Source organism: Leuresthes tenuis, unplaced genomic scaffold (genome assembly GCF_036924035.1).
Source record: "Leuresthes tenuis unplaced genomic scaffold, fLeuTen1.0.hap1 SCAF_20, whole genome shotgun sequence".
NCBI lineage: Eukaryota > Metazoa > Chordata > Actinopteri > Atheriniformes > Atherinopsidae > Leuresthes > Leuresthes tenuis.
In genome coordinates, this window is record NW_027325374.1 from 12,382,305 (window position 1) to 12,407,837 (window position 25,533).

General features: G+C 39.7%; 2 protein-coding genes across 2 annotated transcripts; both read left to right on the plus strand.

The window, feature by feature from the left end:
* Positions 1-176: 176 nt before the first annotated feature.
* On the plus strand, positions 177-17,962 carry lgi1b (leucine-rich, glioma inactivated 1b). The gene is made up of 10 exons (XM_072372948.1): positions 177-847; positions 1,029-1,100; positions 2,322-2,393; positions 3,433-3,504; positions 7,773-7,844; positions 8,692-8,861; positions 9,061-9,225; positions 10,279-10,499; positions 10,966-11,212; positions 15,687-17,962. Exons 1-10 carry the CDS (start codon positions 654-656, stop codon positions 16,034-16,036), a joined length of 1,635 nt encoding a protein of 544 aa, XP_072229049.1. The 5' UTR covers positions 177-653; the 3' UTR covers positions 16,037-17,962.
* Positions 17,963-17,985: 23 nt separating this feature from the next.
* Positions 17,986-24,728, plus strand: slc35g1 (solute carrier family 35 member G1). Its single transcript, XM_072372949.1, has 5 exons — positions 17,986-18,490; positions 20,470-20,644; positions 21,481-21,615; positions 21,843-22,039; positions 22,874-24,728. Exons 1-5 carry the CDS (start codon positions 18,175-18,177, stop codon positions 23,284-23,286), a joined length of 1,236 nt encoding a protein of 411 aa, XP_072229050.1. The 5' UTR covers positions 17,986-18,174; the 3' UTR covers positions 23,287-24,728.
* The last annotated feature ends 805 nt before the right edge of the window (positions 24,729-25,533 follow it).

Below are 25,533 nucleotides of genomic sequence, written 5' to 3' on the forward strand. Positions count from 1 at the left end.
GGGAAGAAAAGAGGCGGCATTTGAATGTGTGGGGCAGGTGCATTTGCACAGAACCTCATGAATAGTCGCATCCCATTAGCCATGCACGGCTCTGAAGCGCGCATAAATAATAGCTGGCAGTGCTGATAAAAAAAAGCGCACCTTAGGGCTTCTCCCCCTCCTCCTCCCCCATCTCTCTCTTTCGTCCTTTCTCCTTCTCTCTTATGGGCTTTATCCTTTCTTCTTTGGCGACGTCATTAAGTCTACAGGACTACTTTACCGGAGGCAGTAAACTACTAAGAAGCAGACGATTTCTTTTTTAACAACACCGTGTTTTGCTTTTCGAGAATAAGATCGTTCCTTTTCATGCCATAAAAAGAAAAAAAAAACTGAGATGTTTTCCGCTCTGATGTCCCGTCTGTCCCGCATTTGTAATCGTGAGCCCTGCAGAACAAATCTGCTGGAGAGGCTTCCCATTGAGACGCAAGAAGCATAGACACAAGCCTGCATCAAAGCGCTGGCTTCTATGATTACAAAGAAATAAGAAAATTGAGAAGAAATTTAATTGATTAAAACGAGAGCACGTCTCGTCTGAAGTTTTTTTTTTTTTTTTTGGAAGTGTGATCGTTCGCAGATTTTGCCTGGAAGTTGCTTGTGCAGGAGTGACAGAGGTAATGGGATACCCGCTCAGAGGATGGAGAGGATGGACGCTCCTGTTTGGGGTCGCTGCTGTCAGCTTGGTGTTATGTGACGGACGGAGACTGAGGCAGCCCAGATGCCCCACTGGATGCACCTGCACTAAAGATAATGCCCTTTGTGAGAATGTCCGATCCGTGCCTCACAATTTCCCATCCGACGTCGTCTCACTGTAAGCGGTGTTGAAGTGGAGTCCAGCCGGACTCTTAAGACTTGATTTCTTTGTTCAAAGTAGCTTATAATGATCTGCTACAGAGGTTCCGACTGCTCCCCACTAGTGTGTCATATTCATTACATTTTCTGTCAGTTTTCCCGTTGCTAAGCCCGCTCTATTTATCTCTCTATTTAATCAGATCTTTTGTCAAGTCTGGATTTAATGAAATCCCAGGAGGAAGCTTTGTTCACACTCCTCACCTTCAACTGCTGTGAGTATCTATCTATCTATCTATCTATCTATCTATCTATCTATCTATCTATCTATCTATCTATCTATCTATCTATCTATCTATCTATCTATCTATCTATCTATCTATCTATCTATCTATCTATCTATCTATCTATCTATCTATCTATCTATCTATCTATCTATCTATCTATCTATCTATATCTCTTTATGGAGTCAAACAATGAGTCGAGTCTCCCCAGAGGACTTGTATGGAGGCTGAAATGCAGATTTTAAGGGGGATTCTCCATAATGGTGTCAGGATTATGCAATAGACCACATGGCTACAGCAGATCACAGCAGGGGCAGAGTGTGTGTGCTGGGCAGAGTGGGTGGGAAAAACAATGGACTTGTTCCTTCTTTTCCTGAAGAATTCAGAAAAGAAAAATGTCAAACAAAGCCAAGATAACTGTGTTTGTACTGACAATGTTTTCATTCAGTAACGGTATCGTAGGCCACATCCTAATAGGTCTATAGAGCAATTTGTTATTGCAGATCTGCAAGTTAACGCTCAGGTCAGGCCCATGTGTGCGCCAATCACACCTCACACTGCACACATCATAGCAGGCTGTCACAGAGCATCACTCTGTCTTAGCAGGATATCTTTCTTGGCGTCCATTGCTTCATAGTCTTAGATGACACTAACTGGCTGCATGCATCATGCATCAGCTTCCATTAAAGCACAACTTAATAAGTGGGACAGTGATTGTTTTGTAATGTGACGTGTTGAAATGTGTTTTGAAATATTGATAACATTTTTGTTTAAAAATAAAAGCGGAAATTCTCCATTGAGGCAGGTGCTTCCAGTGGATATGAATTGAACCACTTCTAGTTTTCATATTCTATGTAGATTAGTTGTTTTTTTATAGAGCGGTTTATCACATGACTTGACTTTCTTTTGATGATTTAATGAAAAAAATGTTGGAGTGAACAGTCATTTCTTTGATTTATATTTAATTCGTTATTTAACAATATGTTGTCGCCAACAAACTTTGAACCAGTGAATTGTCTGGGCCGTGACAGCGTCCCACACCCCGTCTCTTTTTCTGTTTATCAGAAGCGTCACAACATTAATCTCAACTTTTTGTTGAGTTGTGAGGCAGAAACAGCTAGTTGAGGGCAAAATCTTGTCACTGTTGCTTTCAGTTACACAGAATGATGAGATATTTACATTTTGTTGCTGTTTTTCTTCTCTTTCTCGCAGATTATTCACAGCAAACTCTTTTGACCTCATTGATGAGGATGCATTCCAAGGTTTACCACATCTGGAGTACTTGTAAGTGTTTTGTTTTTAACTTACAGAGTTCACTTTAATGTGTTCATTTCCTTGCTTTCTCCATTGTATCACCAGCTTTGGTTTAGGTTATTATCTTCTTGGAACACCAAACGTTGTCCAAATTTCAGCTATTTGGTCAATGTTTTCGGCTGCTTCATTATTTCATTAGGTTTACAACTTCATTCAAGCTTTACAGCCCCCAAACATGATGCTACCTTGGCCATCTTTATTTAGTGTTTTTCGGATTAAAGGCATGACCAAGGCCTAACCAAATTTATCAATGGTTATTGTGTGACCTAACACTAACAGATCTGTGCCTTGGTGGTTCCAAGGTTGCTCCTGATAATCAAATTCAGTTTCCACTCATTTAGGGGTGACAAATTGAGTCTTCAGCCAGACTTTGGCAAAGTGGTTACGCCTCCCAATAAATTGCACTTCAGTACAGATGTTCAAAATGGCTCTATTATCGCTTCCTGACTTAAATCTACAATCCTCTTTCTCAGATGTGAGCTGAGCTGTATGGACTTTCCCATCAATATTGTGTGTTTGCGCCAAATTCAACTGGGAACAGTTGACAGCATAAGTCAGTTTCTTTAATGACTATTCAGTTTATATCTTTGTGTTTACTTCTGCTCTCAACTGCAGAGTATGGCAATGTGTGATACCAGCTTCTTCTATTGATACAATGTAACATTTTAAAGCCACTTCACACTGATGATTCATCCACACACATGTTTCTATTCATGTTGCTCATTTAGGGAAGGATTTTTATTGGTTCTGGATATTTGGGGCACTTATGTAACTCTACATCAACCAAGGCGGATTAGCTCAATTACTGAAGAGGGATTTTTCCTATGTGAATGTACTGCATGCAGTGTTATTTGTAACATCACTCCTGTAAACAACTCAGAGCCACAAAGATAATAGATGCAGATGTTAGGGTAAGCAAGTGAAACTGTGGTTATATTTGTACAAGATGATTTTTAAAGTGTTTGTTTATTTTTGACCGGCCTGTTTAATCCCTGAATGTCATCCACAGATTCATCGAAAACAACAGAATTGCATCAATATCCCCGTATGCTTTCAGGGGCTTGAAGACACTGATACATCTGTAAGTAATTTATCTTTGCAGGAGTCATGTTGGGGGAATGTGATTTGTCCTCTGCTATCTTCTATACATTCTCTGTTTAAGACATTTCTCAAAAACAGGGAAAGCACTGTGATATTCAAGATATGCAAGATATATGCATCAGTTTCCCTTTTCTGTCACTGCATCACATTGTTACTGTCTGAAATGCAAAGGTAGGCAGAAGTGCCACTGCCAGTAGTCAGATTGCAAGGTAACTGTCTGAAAGTGTCTCTTGGATCAGGTTGCAAAATGTCAAAAGTGGATGCTTCACTGCCTCAGAGTACCAAAAAAATAATAATTAGAATGTAAGTATTTATTTTTATCCTCCAAGGAGACAATAAACTAGAAAATCACAAAGAAGGACACAAAAATAGATTAATCCATTCTCAGAAGTTGTTTTGGAAACAGTGTTTCACTTTCCTGAAATGCAGAGCTTGACAAAACTAAAGGTTGCTGGGAACATGAGGGACCTGTAGGTCAAACCCAAATTTAGCTGTACTGTAACCTTAGACTGGGTGACCTATAATCTGACCCCGGCTCTTTAACAGGTTGTTCCCTGCACATTTGAAGTTCATAAAGCTTAGTGCAGTCCAGTGCTTGCATCAGGGTTCTTCATTCACAGGTACAAATGGATGTATGTGGAGCGATTGATTGCCCCTTTCAGAGAAAGCAAACTTAAGAGAAAGAAACCTTGATAGGTTCTATTGATTTTAGAAACAGAAAACAGTCTGTTACATAGACTGAGATAATAAGAGCATACCTCACTGGTCGGTCATTCAAAGTATCCTGGCTTGGTCACACTTCTGGAGCGCACCACCTCGCCACAGGGGTCCCCCAAGGTTCAGTACTGGGGCCTCTTCTCTTTGCCATATACACCACCTCACTGAGCCAGATCATCCGATCACATGGCTTCTCATACTAATGTTATGCTAATGATACCCAGCTCTATCTGTCATTCCCACCTGACGACCACACGGTCTCAGCACGAATCTCAGACTGTCTCTCTGACATATCAACGTGGATGAAAGCCCATCATCTCCAACTTAACCTCCCAAAAACTGAACTGCTTGTCTTCCCAGCCAAACCAACCATACACCACAGCATCTGCATCCAAACTGAATCCCTATCTCTTGCTCCATCAAAGGTAGCTAGAAACTTGGGTGTCATGATTGATGACCAACTAACCTTTAAAGATCACGTTACCTCTGTTGCCTGTTAATGCCGCTTTGTATTGCTAAACATAAGAAAGATCAGACCATACCTAACCCAACATGCCACCCAGCTCCTGGTGCAGGCCATGGTCATCTCCCACCTTGACTACTGCAATGCTCTCCTAACTGGTTTCCCAGCCTGTGCTGTAAAACCTCTGCAGATGGTCCAGAACGCGGCAGGGCATCTGGTCTTCAATCAGCCTAAAAGAGCACACATCACCCCTTTGTTTATTGAACTCCACTGGCTGCCCTTAGCCGCCCGCATCAAATTCAAGTTACTGATGTTAGCTACAAAGTGCTTAATGGAATGGCTCCCATCTACCTGAATGCTCTCGCAAAGGCTTATGTCACAACTTGGTCCCTCTGTTCGTCGCAAGATTGTCGTCTAGCAGTGCCTACACCACGCTTAAGACAATCAAAACTCTTTTCATGTGTCGTTCCACGATGGTGGAATGACCTACCAAGCGCTACCAGAACAGGGGCGTCCCTGTCTATCTTCAAGAAACTCTTGAAAACCCAGCTTAATAGTTTTTTCCTAAGAAAAAAGCAAAAAGCAAAACTGTGTTTAAAACTCACCTGAATGGAAATGACTGTGTTTGGCCAAGGTGCCTTAATTTAATGTTTAAATGTTTTGTTTGACATAGGTATGGACATCTTTGCCCATGGGGTAGGTATATGATCTATTACCCACTGATACTTGATCTTGAGCATGACTTGCTTGGTTCAAACTATCCAAGAGTATGTAAAAATCATCTACATCAGAATAGAATTGAAAATACAATTTTGTAACAGGCTGTCAATCAACCTCCTCCAACAAATATCTGGGCCAACAGATGTTTCATTCAGGCAACACTTCACTTCATCAAAGACTATTCTGACAAAGAACTGCTGTTATGTAATTCTAATTAAGCTGTTTTAAAGCTCATTTAGCTGTTTGCTGTTAATCTAACAAGTTCCGCAAGCTCATCATTATAGTTGAAGTGTTCCTCATCCTCAAGGCTGGAAATGTAGGTGTTCAACACTCATGATTCCTTTGATAAGGATGCGTCAACACTGACTAAACCAGACTTACTCTCCTCCCAAAGCAAGAGAAGCGATGTGCCAATCTGAGTGGGTGCATGGCTCCGTGCTTGACATTTTTACATATGCAGAGCGTCATTTCCACTGCATGATGTTTGTTTCAGCATCCTAAATCTGCTTGTTGGTGTCGTTGTAGAGTGATGTGTCCTCCAGGTACCCTATGCATCAGTCAGCAGGTCGTTCAGCTCTGTAGCAGCAGTGTTTGATGCAAACAGGCTTTGACAATCCAGTAAATGTTGGCAACCACTAGACATTTGAATAGATTGGATGCTGTTTATATGAAAAAGCAGTAACAACAAAATAGGGATTGGCAAAATATGTGGGCATTGTAAATGCATCCTCAAGAGTAAATACATTATTAAAGGGCACAGGCAAAGGTCCTGTTGGCATCCCCACTGCTCCAAGCCCATCTGTATGGAGAGTGCATTCGTGCAGAGGCTCAAATAAAATGGTCTTTCTTCCCAGAACAACCGACTCGAATTAATAATTCAGCTTTCATCTTTTTTCGTTTTACTGTTTTGGAGCTCAGTTCAGCTTTCAAACAAAACACCTCAGTGGGTTCTATGTTTGTTGGCTGGTCTTAACTGGAAGATAAAGATACCCTCTACTGGAGAGCACTTCCAAAGGTTGCCACAGTTTTAGGTGGTTAAAAGACAAAATGATAATACAGATTGTTAGTGATAAGTGTGACCAACAGTAAGAGAAAGAAAAACTGCTCTGTTTTCAAAAAGGTGCCTGGACACTGTAAAATCCCTGTAAGAATAAAAGTTGGCACATGGGCCAGATTTGTCATCATCTTTGTCGCAGCTCATCGCCTCTTCTTTTGACAAAAGTCTGTAAATATTACAAAACTGCAGAAAACTGTTTCTGTGGTTGTGAAAGCAAAATTTGACATTTGTATTTGATTGAATTGAATTTGTATTTGATATAGAATGTCAGCCTCTCAGCAGTTTGTCATGCTTTTTATTTCCATAATGGTTGACGATCCCTCTTCTTTATTTTTACTCAGAGAACACAACAACCATTTTACTTTTGTTTATTTTTTAAAAAAAGAAAATTCTAGATCTTTTTATCTTTACATTTCACATTTTACTTATTAGGTCAGTGGAGTTATAACTGGTGTCTGTGGATGCAGTAATGAACCGTGTTCGCTGACTGGTTTTTCGGAAGTGTTCCTGAGTACTTCCAGTGATTTCCTCTATAAATTAAGTTCTATTTTTATAACCAGAGTTAAGCACAGATGCTCTATTCGTCTTTGGTTTGAGGCCTTCTCCCTTTGTTCGAAGATTTTTTCAGCTTCTCTGAATCTTTTATTGATATTTTGTACTATGACTACTGAAATAGTTGAACTATTTTAATTTCCCACATTGGTTGACCTCTTCCCATTTTGACCTCTGAGTGACCTTACATACCCATTGAGAGGTCATACCCTGTTGACCTTTAACCTTATTAGATATGTGCTGTTCCAACATGAACATTTTTGCTGGCATAACAGAAATCTAGCTTATATTTTTATTTAGAATAATGTGATATCTTCTGACTTTTCATTTTTCATATGAAGTATTTGTTCTTATTTCAGCTGAATATAAGGTTTGAATGATTTATAAATCTCTCTGTGTTCCAACTTTCTCGAAATAGTTTCAAATACTTCTGCTTCTGCTGTAATCTGTAAATCTGGTGTGCAAAGAGCAAACTATTAATGGTCTTCCTTTCAAATTCAATTCTTATAGATTCAAACATGTCATATGAATGTGATGTGCTGCAGGACCATTCTTGTCTTTTTTATATGCATGATTGCTTGTAGCTCTGCTTATGTATTCTACTGTTTCTCCAGCCAATCCTGCAAACGACCAATGAAAAGCATATGATATATCAAAAAGAATCTGGCTACTGTCTGCAGAGGCATGGTCTGCTCCTAATTCAATTACTATGTGTATTTTGTTCCACTTTGCTGATTAGGAGTCTGGCTTACAATAACCTCGAGACCCTGCCCAAAGATGTTTTCAAAGGCATGGACGCTTTGACCAAAGTGTGAGTCTGTGTTTCAAAGTATTTTCTCAACAGTTTATCACAAATGCATGCATGTATTGTGTGTTTCAATCTCATAATTTCATGATTATCTTTTTAAGAAAACAGCATGTTTAGCTTTTGAGTTAGTTTTCTGGTTGATCATTTCATATAGGTTAGCGTGTATGTAAAGTTTACCAGAGTTTAACTTTGATAGAGTACAAATAGGCAGTGGGTTTGATTTACATTTGATCTGAGTATCAACATAGTGGAAGAATTTAATGGGTCTTGAGTGGAGAAGGGCTGAAATGGTTGATGTTAAACATTGAGAGGAATCTTTCCTGGCCTGTCATCCTGTCTTGAGGTCACAGTGCTGAAAAGTAAAGGAGAAAACATTTTTTTAAAGAGGCCCTTTTGTGCTACAATGGAGAACATAAAAAAAGGATTGAAGTCTAAAGGAAAGAGGGGAAAGCGTGGGTTAGGATGCCAGAATGTCTGAGTAAATGGTAAACAAGTCGATCAGAGAAAAAAAGAACTGGATCCTTCCTTTAGTCACACTGACACACAACCAGCTGGAACAATGCCAGTGTCCGTGGATTCAATACTTTCATCCAACGTTAGTAACTATTCAGACTGCGAGTGGGTGATGAGCAGAAAGTACTCAGGAGATTGGACACTTGTTGTGCCTTTGTTGGCCTGAAGCCAAAGTGCAACGGAGTACACGTGAGTCAGAGATTGCAGCAGCAAGCTGAAACTGAAGGTTGACTGGATATAAACCACATAACGTACCTGTTTAAAAAGTAAACCTCAATCATTTTATGCCTTAAGATTAAGTTATCTGGTTATTTATGTGATCCATTTGCACACGCAGGGATCTCCGAGGTAACAATCTGATTTGTGACTGCAAGCTCAAGTGGCTGGTGGAGTGGATGCATCACACCAATGCCACGCTGGACCAGATCTACTGCAGCGGCCCCCCCATTCAGCAGGGAAAGAAGATCAATGACCTACTGCCGCATCATTTTGACTGCATCACAGCAGGTAAAACAGCTACTATCTGACCCCTTAATTGCACAAAAAAAATACTCTTGCATACTTTTCTCTCAAATCTCTTTCGGTGCTCAGATTAAAAGATAATAAAGAGGAGTGTTCTTCCTTCGTTTTTATGCAAGAATTCGTGAACATGAAGCAAATACTTAGAGATATAGGGCAAAGTGAACTGTTGTGTCATGCTTTTCAGAGTTTGCTTCCTATCAGCTGCTGAAGTTTGAGTCGATTTCTGTGGAAGCCTTCACCTTTGATAACGAGCAGTACGTCGTGTTTGCCCAGCCTTTTGCTGGGACGTGCAGCTTCCTGGAATGGGATCATGTTGAGATGACCTTCAGAACTTATGACACCATTGAAAGTGAGTTTAAAAAAACAAGTCAAGAACAGTAAGCCCACTGGATATGTTTCCAACTCAAAGGGTTATGATTCATTTAGGGAATAGTAAGATGCAGAACTCCAGAGAAATCCTTTCATGTGTTCATGACAGGAGTTTCGCAAGTTTTACTTCTGAGTTTTGTTCAGCAAATAACACAATAACAACAAAAAAAAACCCCACTGTTGTCACTTCCTGGTAGGATTTAGGCAACAATATTAGTTTCTTAGGGTTAGAAAACGATCATGGTTAGGACTAAAATACATACTTTCTACAACACATTGGACACCACATTGCTGGTTGTCTTCGTTACAGGTAAACAAAACTTTATGGTAACACTTTAGGGTAAGCTGTCCTGATGTCGGATGAACGCAAATGTAAAATGCTTTGAGGGAATTCATTTGAAGGGCCATCTGGTTGGTTATCAGCACATGGTTTCAAGCATCTGTGGTGGTACTGAGGTACATTAGTGCATGTGGTATTTTTAAAGTGCATGCATGAGAAGACACCATTAATGCCAAATTTTTGTTTGAGGTTTTGGAGCAAGATAATGCCGGATCCTTCTGTATGTATTTAAACATCATGGTTGTCTAGGAAATACACAAAAAGACCTCAAACGTCAACCTTTAGGGGGTGACAAACCTGTCGATAATGCAATAAAGAGGTTCTCCTCATCTGCCCAACACTTACAGAGCAGTGTTAGAAGGAGAGAAGATGTGTCACTATGGTAGAGATGCTGCTGTCTCAGCTTTTTTTTAAAAGTATCACTGGCATCACATTCTGAAGGACACAATGGGAAAAATATCTGACTTTAATACTGTTTTATTTGAATAAAGTTTTTTGCAGAAAACCATTTTACTGTAAATCTATCTATTCCTCAACTTAAGCAAAATACTTGATTTCTTCCTCCAAAGACAGTTATATGCTGTTTAAGTGACACAAAATAATACTGGAACTAGCAGGTTATTAATATAACTATCACTGACTGCTGACTAGTGTTGACAATGTCTTTTGTGTGTCCTCTTTTTTACTGTTAAGGCACCTCCACTGTTGTCTGCAAGCCCATGGTGATTGACAGCCACCTCTTTGTCATCGTGGCCCAGTTATTTGGAGGCTCACACATATATAAACGCGACTCCTCTGCCAGCAAGTTTATCAAGATCCAGGACATTGACATTCTGAAGATTCGCAAACCCAATGACATTGAGACATTCATGATCGACGAGGAGTCTTTCTTTGTCATTGCTGACAGCTCGAAGGTTTTTTTTCCTCACATTGCTCTTTCCAATATTCAAGAGAATTACAGTTTCAGAGCAGAAACATATACATTATTTATGGTCAACTTGAAAAACAGCTATTGTATTTCATGCCAAACTATTGCACCAGTGTTGTTGTGTCTCCTTTCTGAATAATGCCACCATGTCTGCCAGTTCTTCCCCCGGTGTTCTTCTGTGCGACATGTCGCCTCATGTCTGCTCCTGCTGATTAGTCTTACATTGCCAAATGTTTGCATATGCTGTCACATATGCTTGGGGACACTCAGGAACACTCACACGCACTTGTGTCTGACAGCATACTGAGTTTACTGCTTAAGTTTGGCCTTGTACAATAATCTTTGAAAATCAGTAAAGGACTCTTAATTGAAAATCTTTTTTTTTACACTAAGGGTATGTTTTGAATGAAGTTGACCTGAGCTGACATTTTCTATACATGTGTGTCTTGTAGGCTGGCTCCACAACTGTGTACAAATGGAACGGCAATGGCTTCTATTCCCACCAATCACTCCATCCATGGTACAGAGACACGGACGTAGAATATCTTGAGATCGCCAACAAACCCCATCTGATTTTGTCCAGCAGCTCCCAGAGGCCTGTTGTGTACCAGTGGAACAGAAGCCAGAAGCAGTTTGACCGCAGAACTGATATACCAGACATGGAGGACGTCTTCTCTGTCAAACACTTTCGAGTGAAAGGTGAGAGCTTCAGTTTCAGTTACTGTTACTACAATGACACTCTGTGTCTCTGATTTATTGAGACTGAAGTGCTTCATATGTTTTTCTTTGAACGGTTTAATTTGATAAAAACATAAATGAGTCATACTCATAATTTATAATACTGTAGTTCCTCATCACTTAGCATATTAAATTGTTCATTTTGAAGTTGGTTTTGTGTCACATTGTGTCATAAAGCCTCCCCATAAATAATTTCTGTTAAATATTACCTATATTTTCTTATGAGGCAGCTGAATTATAAGAGACTCTTTGCGGAATTGCTATTGACAACAAGCAAAGAATTATTTCACACAACACCACGTTTTAAAAAATCGCGATGCTGTGTAAAATGCAGGTTTTAAAAATGCAGTGATTTGCAAATCTCTTATACCAATATTTTTTTCGCAGTACACACAAACTGTCAACATATTAAAAGTTGAAACTGAGACATTTTAGCTCATGGCAGCAACATGTCTCAGAAAAGTTGGAACGAGGGCAACAAAAGGCTTGAAAAGTAAGTGGCAATGATAAAAGTATACATTTTTATACAAAATATACAAATTATGTTAATTTGCAACCATGAGTGAGTATAAAACGTTTCTTAGAAGTAAAAAAACTGCACCTACAAATTGTGGAGAAATTTCAGAATAATGTTTGCTAGCTTAAAATTATTAAGAAACTAAATATTCAATCTGCTTTAATCTACAGTACTTGAGAGACACAAGGAACATGCCCAGTAATCAATGATGAATGCCCCTGAGTTTTGGGTCCTCACAACACAGCACTAAAGACAGGCCAGAAATGATTAAGTTAGGACATAGTTTCCTGTACCATTCAGAAATGCAGGTCAAAGCTCTATCAAGCAAAGAAGAAGCTATATGTGAACATGATCCAGAAAAGATACCATAGTCTCTGGGCCAACGTTTATTTAAAATGGACTGAGGCAAAGTAAAAAACTGTTCTTTGGTCAGATAAATTAAATACTTTGAAATTAAATAAACAATTTGAAATTCCTTTTGGAAATCTCTGATACTGTGTCCTCCAGACTAAAGAGGAGCGAGACAGTCTGACTTGTTATCAGCACTCTATCAAAAACCTGCATTTTGGATAATGTAGGGCTGCCAGATCACACATTTGGAAAAGCTCCAACAATACTGAAAGGTGCATACAGGTTTTAGTTCAACGTGTGTTATTACCGCATTTATTCCAGAGAAGGCCTTGCATATTACAGCAAGACAATGCTAAACCAACAACTACTTAGAATTTTTGACTGAGTTTAAGACCATATTATCAGCAGAGGGAGGTATTGTGATTTCTTGTGTTTTAACATACCTCATCTGTATATATGCTGAAACAACCTGTGACGTAGTGCACTTCACAGTCTCAAGACTACAAGCAAAATATGCAAACTCATTTCTTTTATATCTGGCGATCGTAACCACGTTAACACTGGATCTCTTGTATATTAATTTCAAAGATTCCTATAAATTCTCTGTCCTGCTGCCCCTTAGGAGATTACACCCCAATCTCACCCATCTCCCATTTACACTCCTGTTGTGAAAAGAATGCCTGTCACCACCAAAACCTTAAAACACTGGTCCCAAGAGCCCATTGAAACTTTGCAGTGTTGCCTGGAAATAACTGACTGGGATGTTTTCTGTGAGACCTAATAATGGACTTACTTATTGCGTCACTGCTTACATCAAGTTTTGTGTTGATGCCAACATACACAGCAGGGGGATTTGCTTCCAGTAACCAGACTGCCCAATCAGTAGAAAATGCTTTTACAGCTGGGTGACAAGGAAAAGGAAATACAAAAGAAGCTACGGGTGAAAATTAAGGAGGGGAAGTAAAATCTTCACATATTTATTTAACCTGAGGCTGTGGCTACAGAGGATCCCAACACTCTGGGAAATGTCATGTTTGGGTCCCTGTTCCCAAGATGAAATATCCAGCTGACTTCAATGCCTACTGACCTATCAACCTTACCTGATGTCAGCCCGACATCAGCATGGATGATGCCATCATCCACATAATCTAGAGGGGATATTCACATCTCAACACCCTGATGCATGTATGTCGTCCCTCCCATTCCCAGGCCTCTGAGTTTCTAGACCTTATAGACTCTTTTAACCTCACTCAGTCTGTGAAAGAGGCTACATACTCTAAAGGTCACACTTTAAACCTGGTGCTCTCACCTGGTTTTACCCTAACCTCCCTGAAGCTGCCACAAAGACCAGACCACAAAGCAATTACTTTTGAAGTGCCTCTTCATCAGTCTCCTTCTGCGGAAAGATACTCTCCCATTTTCAATCCACACTGCAGTTAAATTTTGAAATGCCGTCATTTCTATTTCCTTAACCCACTTTGAACCACTGCTCAGACCAGAAGCACTATTGCAGTTGTATAATCAACATTGCCTTTCCATCCTTGACCAAATCGTCCCATTCAAACCAAAAATCTGATAATGCCCCTTGGATCAATAATCACATTCAAGCCCTGTAACGACATGGGAATCTTATTCAATGCCACAATGTTAATAACCATTTTATGCTGATGACAACCAGCTGTACATGCCCATGAAGCCCAAATATCACAACAGGCCTGTCAGTCTCACATCCTGTCTCTCTGACATTCAATCCTGGATGGCGCAAAATTTCCTGATAATGATGTTACGATAAAAAATGATAATGTTTGGTCACCCAAATTCTGTCAGTTCTATTATTTCTGTCCTTGGCAATCTTTCAGATAATATCATTCAAACTGCGAGAGTTCAAGAAGTAATATTTGACTCTAACCTTAGTCAGTTTCCAGCTTAAGACAATAGCTAAAATCAAGACATTTCTTTCAACTGCTGACTTACAAAAAGTTACGCACGATTTTGTCTGCTCTGGCATAGACGACTGGAATTCATTATACTCAGGTATTAGTCAGGGCACCCTTTGTCGCCTCCAATTAATTCAAAACGCTGCAGCTAGACTCATCACTGGTTCAAAAAAGTATGAACACATCACCCCTGTGCTTGCTTCACTTCACTGGCTTCTTGTTAGATTTCATATTGATTTCAAACTCTTATATCTCAGACTTATTGACCTGATGTGCCCTCCTGACCACTGAGATATAGACAATGCTCTTCTAGTTATCCCTAGATCACAGTTTGTGACTAAGGGAGTTCGGGCTTTTTCCATTAAAGCCCCTACTTTATGGAACTCTCTACCCACTGTACTCAGGCATACAACTTCTCCTGAGACTTCTAAATCCCAGCTTAAAACTTTCCTTTTCTGGAGGGCTTTTATAGAGTCTGATTAATATATCACACATTCTGTTGCTGCTAATCTGACTGTCTGTCCCCTCTATTCTTTTTAATTCTGCTGCTATGTTAAGCACTTAGTAACATTGTTTGGAAAAGTGCTATAAAAATAAAATTCTATTATCATTATTACTCAGCTTGTCTCTTGCAAAAAGTACTTTGAAGTGCTGCTGTTAACAAATTGAGCTTGTCCTGCCATATGAAGGCAGTTTATGAAAAGGGTTAAAGTTGGGTGTTCTTCTTATAAAGAAGGCTGCAGTCCTTTTACCAGACTATGATAGCCAGTGTTCTGATTTTTGTGTCGTGTGGGTGCTTGCTCATCTGATCAAAACAGACTTGATAAACATATTCAAAAGGCGAGCTCCATCGTTGGCATCGATCAGGCTTGTGATGAGCAGGTGGCTGAGGTGAGAGAGTTGAGACAAATGAAAGTCATAATGCACAACATATAACCACGTCATGCCTTGGAGGTGTTTCCGGTAGAGCAGCTTCAGCAGCCGGTTGATCCCACCAAAGAGTAAAACTGAATGATATATAAGATCTTTCCAGCCAGCTGGCATCAGGCTCTTTAATGTTCAATAACTGTTGTTTAAAGTGGCCGTTGTTTTATTTTATTTTTTTGCATTGATTGAAACTCCTTCTAGGTGCAATGGTGGATTCACTATCAGCAACTTTATGAAGTTACTCTAACATTATTAAGCTTTTTATTTAGTTATGTAGTTAGTTTTTACCCTGAACTTACTTCACATACAGGTGGATTAGTTTTTTTTATTTATTCTGTTCTCAGCATGTGATTACTGGATAATGTTGCTGCTGTAATTATGGAATTTCCCGTAAAGGATTGGTAAAATATATTATCATCATAAACATGGTCCCGTCTCAATCTTTTGAGACGTGTTGTTGCCATCACAGTCGGGACAAGCTGAGGTTTCTCATTACATTATTTTCTATTATGGATACAATTTGACTGCATTTATTTTAGAATCATTCCACTCTGTTTTTATCTGCATTTTACACAGCGTCCCAACTTTTTTTGGAATTGGCGTAGTAATTATGTAAAGTGTTTTTCTGAGTTTTTCCCGCTTGAGATCCACATTTAGTTGCTGAAAGACTAAAGAGTTCCTCGAATCTTTGTCCTTTTCAAAGGTGACCTGTTCATATGCTTGACAAGATTCATCGGGGACTCCAGGGTGATGCGCTGGGACGGTGCCATGTTCATGGAGGTCCAGGCATTTCCCTCCCGTGGCTCCATGGTGTTCCAGCCAGTCTCCGTCGGCAACTGGCAGTATGCCATCTTGGGCAGCGATTATTCACTGACACAGGTTTACCAATGGGACACTAAGAGGGGCCAGTTTGTCCCATCTCAGGAGCTCAGTATCCAGGCGCCTCGAGGGTTTTCCATCGTCTCCGTTGACAACAGGGTGTTCCTGTTTGCATCCAGCTTCAAGGGAAAAACTCAGATATACGAGCACCTCATGATCGATTTGAGTAACTAAACACTGTTTGTTTGGAATGCAATGCTTCTCCAATGCTTTTTTCTTCAGTTTTGTTGAACTGTTCAGTCCCATTTGAATCCAGCAAACAGTAAAATATTCAAAATGTGAAGAGGTTCTACAAATATAACCAGGACATACATTTAAATCAGGACTTACTTTAGTAAAGGAGGAAAATAAGAAGTTGAAGTAACTCACTTGGTAATGATCCTCCAGTTTTGAGCGGTCTGAAACATGATTCATTTTCCTCAGTCCCTATATTTAATATTTATCAGTATGTTTAAACTAGTTGATAAAGTACAAGTATTTACATGTTACTATGTTATGGAGTTGAATGACTCCATAACATAGTTAACGTACATAACGTAGTGTTAGGAAAAGTCAGGGAATTCGATAATGCTGATAGCTGGTCAGTACTGAATATTTATTTGAAAAGAAAAAGGAGATACCATTTTTTTCAATCTTTTTTTAAGTCTTTAATTCAACAGAGCATTTCAGGAGCATGTTATCCAGTATAAAGCATACTGTAAGGTACAGACATGTGGTCATTGAAAGGAAAACAGACAAAAAGGTGTGGTGCTACCATGTGCGGTTTGTTGACCTCAAGCAAAGGTTTGGAGCCTTCCAAACAAACAAATCAAGAATTAGATCCCTTTATTGGCAACTAGTCAACCCGAATTCCTTCTCTCGCTGTGACTCCTGCTCTCCTTTAATGATATTTTTTTGCACTCAAAGAAGTGTGATGAAAAATCCAACAAACACTGTGAGTAACTGAGAAAAGTAAGTGCACTGACAGTGTGTATGAGAGAGGAGGGACACTCGCGGTGTTGGTTTTCTGGTGAATGACGCACTAGAAGCGTCCCGCGGTGTCACTCGGCCCTCTCTCTTTCACTGCACTCCTACCCCTTTTCTCCCTCACTGACAAAACCATTGTTGTCTTTACCCCACAACTCAAAGCCAGCCACTGTGCGGCACACGCTACCTGTGCTTTCACCCGGGCCTCTTATTCTCACACAAAAGAAGTTGAATCTTGATAACAGTGAGCGTCATCCCAGACAACAGTTTGCCAAATACAGTGTTTATGTGTTTACAGTACTGTGTAAAGTAATTTATATTACTTTTGTATGTAGAGGGGCCCAGACTCAGTGTTATTTTTGATAGATAGCCTGTAGAACTTAGTCAGCATAGTGTGAGATACATCACTTTTCTTTACATGCTATTTCTAATTAACGTCATAGATTTACTTTTGTCAGTCTAAGCTAGTTAGTTAAGACCAGGGGATATTAGATCTTTGTCATCTTCCTCATTGTATTCTATGTAATTTAGTAATAAATATACAAAAATTCTCAGTCAGAAAACTTGTGTAATTGTTGTTGGTTTGGCTGTTAAGTTTTTGCATTCCTCGAGTGTTGATTAAATGAGTCATTGTCAGTTATGGTGTTTTATAATGAAATCCAGTCCCATGTAACACCACATTCTGTGACCCATCAAATTCTGTGATGTACACACTGTGAGAATCGTTGCCATTACAAAGACATACTTTATTGTGATATGGTTGACCACAAATGCTGCTCCATGGGCTTTAGAAGCTAACTGGACACCTTTAGTGTGTGTGTGCCTATTGACATTTTTAACATATTCTAAATTATTAATTTTCTTTAACAAAAATTAAAAAAAAATATATGATTTTTTGTATGATAGTTATGCTTCAGGGAATGAGTACGTTTGTAGAATGTTTAATATTCCTGTTGGTGGCTGGGCTGATGCTAAGACCTACACAGTGTTTAAGAATAATAAAACATAACTTCAGTGCTTGTTAGCAGCATGGAGCCAACATAAATGTATTCCAAAAAGATGCCCCTGTGTGGCCAATATGTGTGAAAGCTGGGTTTTTGTCTGTTTCAAACTGCCATGACACCCATGGAAAGGGGGCGTGAACATTAGATAACATTTTAGTTTCCCAGCGGAGCCGGGCCGAGTTCACTTCTGCCCCCCTGTGGGTAAAGTAACCACCGCATGGGAGTTTGTGGTGTGACACCAAGGTTAGTGATTAACCTTGCCTTCTAAGTCTCTCAGGGCAGCGGAGACAACGGACTGAATTCTCACCAAGGCATGCTGCAGCTCAGCCGCCACATCTTATCATGGGCGACCGCAACCACTGTGTACACGAACGGGCTTTAACCGTGGAGGACGACGTGACGGTGGCGTTTCATAAAGTTGTTGTCAGCCATGACAACCAAAGCCGCTCCGGGGAAGAAGACGAGCGGGGCGATGACGAACGGACAGAGGAGAGGATTCACTTGCGAACCAACTGCCTTGATGATGCTGAAGGCGAGGGGGAAACGAGAAGGAGAAGCGACAATTCACAGGAAGGCAGCGAGGAGGAAACGCTGTGTCCACCGGCGTTTTGCGTCAAATGCAAGCCCGCATCTTCCCGCGAGGGAGGTGCACGTGAAGGTAGATTCAAACTCCCCTAACTACCACTGTCACTGATATTGCACCTAGTGATAGAGAAATGAAGTGAACGACCAACCAATGACTTCCTGCTTAGCTTCACGTTATACAACCGTGCTACGTCATCTATCAGTGATAACATAGTTATCACGTGTGTGATATTGGCCTATAAACGGGTGTTTGCTCACGCTTACAAAGTTTACTTTTTACGAAGCAGACTAAAGTCTTAATTAAGAACATGCCATTCTAATATCCCTTTTATTTGCTCGTGTATTAGGCCTTGTCTGATGAAAAAGATGCTGTTTGTATTGATTATAATGAGCTTCAAGTCTTCATTTCAGAACTATAATGTTGGTCTAATATTCACCTCCACACACACACACACACACACATCCAGTTCATGTCCAGTTTATGAGCAGCTGGGTTACAAAGTGTGTGGCCACACTGTTTGACAGGCTGCTGTAAGCCAGCTTAAAATTTTCCATCACCCTTGAGGATGGATGACTGTGCACTTTTACAGCAACAGGACCACAAGACCTGTGGGCTTTTATTCCACTTACAAATGACCCTTTTCAGGGTTTTGGAGAAAACACTTTGTAGTTATTGACTTTAATTGCTGAGCTGATTTTTATTTGGTCCAATTTACCTCAATACAAGAAAGACTCAATAGACAAAAGACGTATGAAACTAAGAGGGTTTTTCCCATTGGTGTTGCTGTGTATGATTCATCCTAACATTACAAGGAAGTCAAAAATGTGCTCTATACTTGTGCTGATTAGTTTTCTTTCCTCTCCTCATGTAAGTATACTTGACGATTTGCAGTGTACCTGAAGCTAAATGACCAAATGAAAAGAGACACAAGAACTGAATTCAAAAGGGCAGGTCCATGTAAAATTCCTTGGTAAAAATAATCTATTCTTGAGTGACTCGTTTTAAGCTTTAAATGTAGTCTTTATGAAAATAAAACCAAATCTGCTTAAACTAAACAACAGTGACCTCCATGCCATTTCAACACCTTTTTAACAGAGACTATTACAAAGACAACATTTCACATGTTAAATCTTTCTGCTGTTGTCTTTTGAAATGTATTCATAAGCTCAACAGCTAGTTTCAAGAAAAAAAAACAGTGGATAACAAAAACTGGACAAGTGGTGTAAAGCTTTTGCAGAAATACTCGCTGACACATCTCACAGCTTATTGAAAAAAAAAGAAAATTAAAAGGCATTGCAGAGAATCTTTCACGTTGAGATGGGAAGGAGTTTACCATTCTCAGGCAGAGCGGTTAACCTTTCTGTGGTTCGGTAAAAAAAACTTGAAATGCTTTTTCGAGATCACGGGATGCTACATTCTCCGGGCTAAAGATGAGAGGCGCCATTTGACCACGCCAGCATCCGTCGTTGTATGGGGCGCATTAGTGCGCATGTCATGGGCGTCTTTTACAGCGAAGGCCTTGATTATTTTGCCAAGACAATGCCAAGCTATGCTCTGTGGGCATAATGACAACGTGACTCTGTAATAAAATAGCCCAGATGCTGAAGACCGGGTCACTGTGTGAAAACATCTGGAAAATGCAACAAAGCACACGTATGTATCAAGCCAGAGTGGAATAACTCAGCGGTTCTAAAGTTTTGAAATGTGTTCTTAGCATAGAAACATATTTATGAAAAACATTGCTCAATCTCAGATTTTGATTAGTTTTCAAGACACAGGGTTAAGAAAGCAAACTCTGTAAGGTATGGGAACTACAAAGACAGATGCCTGCATAGCCTCAGGTTGAAATTTAATCTATCCAAAGACATCATTATGTTACTCCACAGGCAGAGTGTACAAACACTTCATCTCAGTCCTTGGCAAAAACCTGCAATAAGCAAAATCAGTTGTTAAAAGACTGTGCTGAACACTGAAACTCCCCTGTTTTGCACCCCTGCCCTCACACTTATGTATGAATGCCTCATTCTTTCCTGTTTTTTTTTCTCTCCCAGAGAAACCAAAGAGATGTCCAGGTCTGGGTTTGTTCTATGCATTCCTCTCCACTGTTTTCTTCTCCATCATTGCCCTCTTGGTGAAAACCATCCAGGGAATCCACGCCATAGAGATCAGTGCCATTCGCTGCTTCTTCCAGATGATTTTTATTGTGCCGTTACTCATCTACCACAAGTAAGCATGACTTTGATAAAGGGTCCACACAGACTGTACGCTCCCAAACCGTGTTCTGTGAGAAGATTAGGAGCATAAACCCTCTGAGGCAGCACTTAACCCTAACAGTCATTTTCTCCTGGTTTTGTGTGCATTTTCACCCACTTTGATATCCCGGCTTCCATGCTCCAACATTAAGTTGTCAAAATATTGAGAGAGAATGTATTATTCCACTCACACTCTTGGAAATATACAGTATAATTCCTGGGTTGAAATGGTTCAGAATTATAGCTTCTGGCATGAAATTACAGATAGGGATTTCAAAATGCCCACAGCTGGGTTTTTTTTTTTTTCATATGGTACCAAATCCTCTATTTTATGTAAAATGTTTAATGAAAATATAGCTCACGGCAGCTTGGAATTTTACTCTTCATTTCTTCATTCCATGGTATGATGAAATTAGTGTTGGTAAATATATTTTTAAAATGACATCCTGAAGTAATTTCACTTCAGCTGTAATCTCAAAGACTACCACCAGTGCTCCTATTCATCCATCTATCTTCCCATCCATCCATTATTTCATCCTCTACATGGGCTTTTAACTTAATTCATCAATTACAAATCTTCTTCTCTCTCATTTCAGTCCCATCCATGCAGCCATCCATCACTGTCATTCCCACTTTACTTTAATCTACCCATTTCTTTAGCCATTCCACTTATCATCCCTCAGGCTCTTCAAATTTTCTTCATCCGTCCCCTCCTAAATTTTTTTTTATTACTTCCTCTATCAGTCAGTCCACTCATCCATCTTTTTAGTCATCTGTTCATCCATCATCTTCATGTATTTGCTCCTCCAGGACAGGTTTCCTTGGTCCCAGAGATAAACGTATTTTTCTGGTGCTTCGAGGTTTCCTCGGCTCCAATGCAATGATAATGCTCTTCTATGCAGTTCAGCAGATGCCTCTGGCGGACGCCACAGTCATCATGTTTAGGTGAGTACTGGTAGTGATTGGTTGAGGTGTCCTTTTTGAACCATGTAAATGTCCAACTCCTTTAGTTTTAGGCAGCTGATTGTAAACTATCCTGTGAAATAGATTCAAATGGAAACTTATGCAAACCTCTCTCTTAACCTTTCTTTGCATCGTTTCCTTTGTTTAACCGTACTGTTATTACTTTCTCACATCTCTTTCTCCCTTCCTCTTTGTCGTTGACCCCACAGCAATCCAGTCTTTACCTCCCTCTTGGCTTGGATCTTCTTGAAAGAGAAATGTACCATATGGGACTGTGTTTTCACTGTTTTCACCATCACTGGAGTCATTCTCATTGCCCGCCCGCCATTCCTCTTTGGCGATCATCTCCGTGGCATTGAGGGCAACTACACAAACCACGTCAAGGGGACTATTGCAGCCTTTGCAGGTGACAAATTAGTCAAAATTGCTTTGGTTGAAACATGATAAGAGACTTTTGTTCATATGTAAGGTGGGTATTGCCATGACAACCAGGGAACTTGAATGCAGTACAGCCGTCCTGACACATCAAACTCAGCTGAAAGGCCCACTCTTCCTATTGTGCTCAAATAGCTTCTGTCAAAGAGCACCTGTAAGATTTATAAAGACTAAAATAAGCTTTCTGAATAAAAAGAAAAAGAAGAAGAAAGCTCGAGGTGCTTGAATTTACAGCCTGAATTTGCAGCCGAACACATATTGCTGATTTTTTTTTTTTTTTTGGGACCTAATAAATGTCTTGGAGTTAGTCTCAGGTGACGACAGAACTATTAATTCAGACTTTTCGTCTTGGTTTTCTTCTTGTGCAACATTGTGCAGATAAAAGGCAGTAATGTTCAGTGAAGTGTGTGTGTCCGTGCTCACCTAAGCAGCGGTAGTGGCCACAGCTGTGTTATTATTTCCCCCTATTTTGTCTGCGCTTTCGAGAAACACTGAGATTGCGATTCTGGCATTGACAAGAGGGGGAAGTAACAGCATTGCTGGCTTTATTTTGGAAAAGAACACAGTACATTTTGAAGCATGAGAGTCCACAAGATCAATTTGAACAAAAACTCCAACCAGCAGGTTTAAGACAATGCTTTATTAATCTAATTTAAAATGGTGATGGAGCAAAGCAGGAGGTCTGACAATAGCTACAGTCTACAGTCTTTTAAGTTGCTATTCTATCTCATATTTTTTTATTACTTAGCATTACTTAGCAGATTAGCATTTTCACTCTGTGTCATATGCATTCATTTCCCTATAGGAGCAATTGCAGCTGCTTTTACATTTGTTGTTCTTCGCAAGATGGGGAAGAGCGTCCACTACTACCTCTCCGTGTGGTACTACGCTGTCATCGGTCTTATCGAGTGCATCATCACTATATCCATCCTCGGGGAGTGGAAAATCCCATTTTGTGGTCGTGACCGCTGGATACTGATGTTGATCGCTGTTTTAGGTATCGCTGGCCAGACCTTCCTCACAAAGGCACTGCAGATTGAAAAGGCTGGACCTGTGTCCCTGATGAGGACGGTAGACGTGGTGCTGGCCTTTTTCTTCCAGTTTGTTTTCTTTAATCGATCCCCGACCTGGTGGAGCCTTGGAGGAGCGCTGTGCGTGGTGCTGAGCACCAGTGGAATAGCGATTAGAAAGTGGTATATCAACTCTCGCAAGAGCTGAGAGGCACAAGTATTATATCGATATTTAGTATTACTTTTTTCACAGGACCATATGATTCTGATTTACTCTTTATTTTTACTTATTTGAATGCATACCTGTTTTGGGGTTCATGCTCCTTGATCAGTTAAGAGCTTTATTAATTATACAGGCCTCATCTAAAAGGGGTCAGTCATGAGTTTGTGATAGTTTGAAATTCGAAACTGACTTTTCTGCACAACGAGACATGTTGATTCTAAAGAGTCGACCTGTATTATTTCCTGAATGCATTTGTTTTTGTATCTATGCACACATCTGTAAAGGGAAAAGGAGCAACGAAAGTCTGTTGCTCCCAAGCATATGCTGCTCTTTGGATCCCGTGTGGCTACTTAGCCTTCCCATATCCACCTTGATAAAAGATAGACAACATAAAAAAGGACTGAAAGTTCAAGTTCAGTTGAATTAAACAAACGTTAAAGGATGTCTACAGTCCTATTTCCCTTTTGCTTTAACTTGAATGGAATGGCCAAAGTAAGGTAGGGACCATTTATACTGTATTATTTCCTTTAAAAGCTATTGAATACCAACCTATTTGATTTTACTATGATTTGTACTTGGCACTATTGAATCTATAACTCAGCTGAGCACTTACACTTTTATGACCTATGAGATAGGCCATGTTTCTTAAGAAACGACAGATAGTTCAGTCGTCTCAGATAATATAAAAGCTAATAATAAAATCCCAGCATTGGCTACAAGTTCTTACTTGAAAACGGGGTAATTCGGTATGATTTTCTCAGGGATCTCTCATCCGTTTCATAATGCACAAATTACAGTTTATCTGAAGTGCCTAATGCATGGAAGGTTATCCAACAGCTTACCTTGATAGAACTGACCAGTAACCAGCAATTTGTACTGTGCAGCTCTCAGATCATTATGAACATGAGTATGAGGTTATTTACCAAAGATCTTTATCCCTACAAAGGCCATACTGATTTTTTTCAAGCTCTCATGTTTGAGGCTGTATCACAGCCAGCTTAGTAAAAGCATGGCCTGTAACAAAATTCTTTATTTATTATATCCACCAGTATTTCTTGTAAATACTTTTTATTTTTTGTTGGAAACTGCTGGACCAATTGTCACAAAACTGGCTTAGAATCATCTACAGCGCTGAAGTTGTTTACGAAATTAAGGCCGTAAAACCATTAAGTTTTATCGATGTTTTCCCAATAACTCGCAATACATTTAGATTTTGACTGGCCCAAACTGAGGCAGGGGCAGGAGTCTTCATCCCGCATATGTACCAAAGTGCCTTGCCTTTTACCACTAATTGGCCACAAATAGGAAAAAGATTAGCACATTGTAATTTGCAGCGTGGATTGATGAAATTTGGTTCATATGATCAACGGTTATGACCCAGTCGATCCATGTAGATTGGTAAAGGCTGATTTAAATTGGCAAGACATATTTAAAAAAAGAGAAAAACAGATCTTAAGTTAAATTAACTTTCCAAACTTTTAATTGGGAGGATAAAATAATTATGCTAAACGAGTTACCATCTCTGAGCAAGCTGTCATTCAAATGCTACCGAAATTGACACAGACATTCTTTAAATACAAGACTACGTGTTCTGATTGCTGTTCAGAAATGTCAGTATGTGTATCTGCAGTGACATTAACTGTCTAACTGTTAGTACTGTATGCACATTGTCTATTTTTACAGTTGTTTGTGGTGCAGTCGGGCGTCTTCTGTTGGATGAAGGTCATATTGTCGTCTTCACTAATACTTTATTCATCCTTGAAAGGCAATTATATTGCTGCAGTATAAAGATGAATAAGTAAATAGATAGATGGATTAATAATATAATAACAATCTGTTGACAAACTTTTGGAAAATTGAAGTGTAGCAGAGAAAAACATGAATGCACTATGAATGAATGCAGTTAATGCAGGTGAACTCTCTGTAGACAATATGGCTCCAGTTCAGTTGCATGTTCGTGAATTACACTATCTGCTGTTAACAAGCCTCCTGTACAGCTACCCCTCTGTCTGCAGCCTTTGTCTGCCTGTATAGTCTGAAAGTCAAAGAGAGGTGTTAGTGGTTAGTGCAGCCATATTTCAGTAAAACAAATAATATTGCTGTCCTGATATTTGTTTTGTTTCTGCCTTGTATCCCAGACATCTCCTCTTCAACATCTAACGCCCTCAACAGTTGGATATTATATGCAAATTGCCTCTGCTAACAAAGCAGAGAAAGTGTCAATAACCTGCC

What these genes read in the sequence shown, in the direction of transcription:
- lgi1b (XM_072372948.1), top strand. Translation starts at nt 654, where the DNA reads ATGGGATACCCGCTCAGAGGATGGAGAGGATGGACGCTCCTGTTTGGG. An exon ending in ACTCCTCACCTTCAACTGCT is followed by an intron (nt 1,101 to 2,321) that starts GTGAGTATCTAT and finishes TCTTTCTCGCAG; the next exon opens with ATTATTCACAGCAAACTCTT. An exon ending in AACTTATGACACCATTGAAA is followed by an intron (nt 9,226 to 10,278) that starts GTGAGTTTAAAA and finishes TTTACTGTTAAG; the next exon opens with GCACCTCCACTGTTGTCTGC.
- slc35g1 (XM_072372949.1), top strand. Translation starts at nt 18,175, where the DNA reads ATGGGCGACCGCAACCACTGTGTACACGAACGGGCTTTAACCGTGGAG. An exon ending in CGAGGGAGGTGCACGTGAAG is followed by an intron (nt 18,491 to 20,469) that starts GTAGATTCAAAC and finishes TTTCTCTCCCAG; the next exon opens with AGAAACCAAAGAGATGTCCA. An exon ending in GACTATTGCAGCCTTTGCAG is followed by an intron (nt 22,040 to 22,873) that starts GTGACAAATTAG and finishes ATTTCCCTATAG; the next exon opens with GAGCAATTGCAGCTGCTTTT.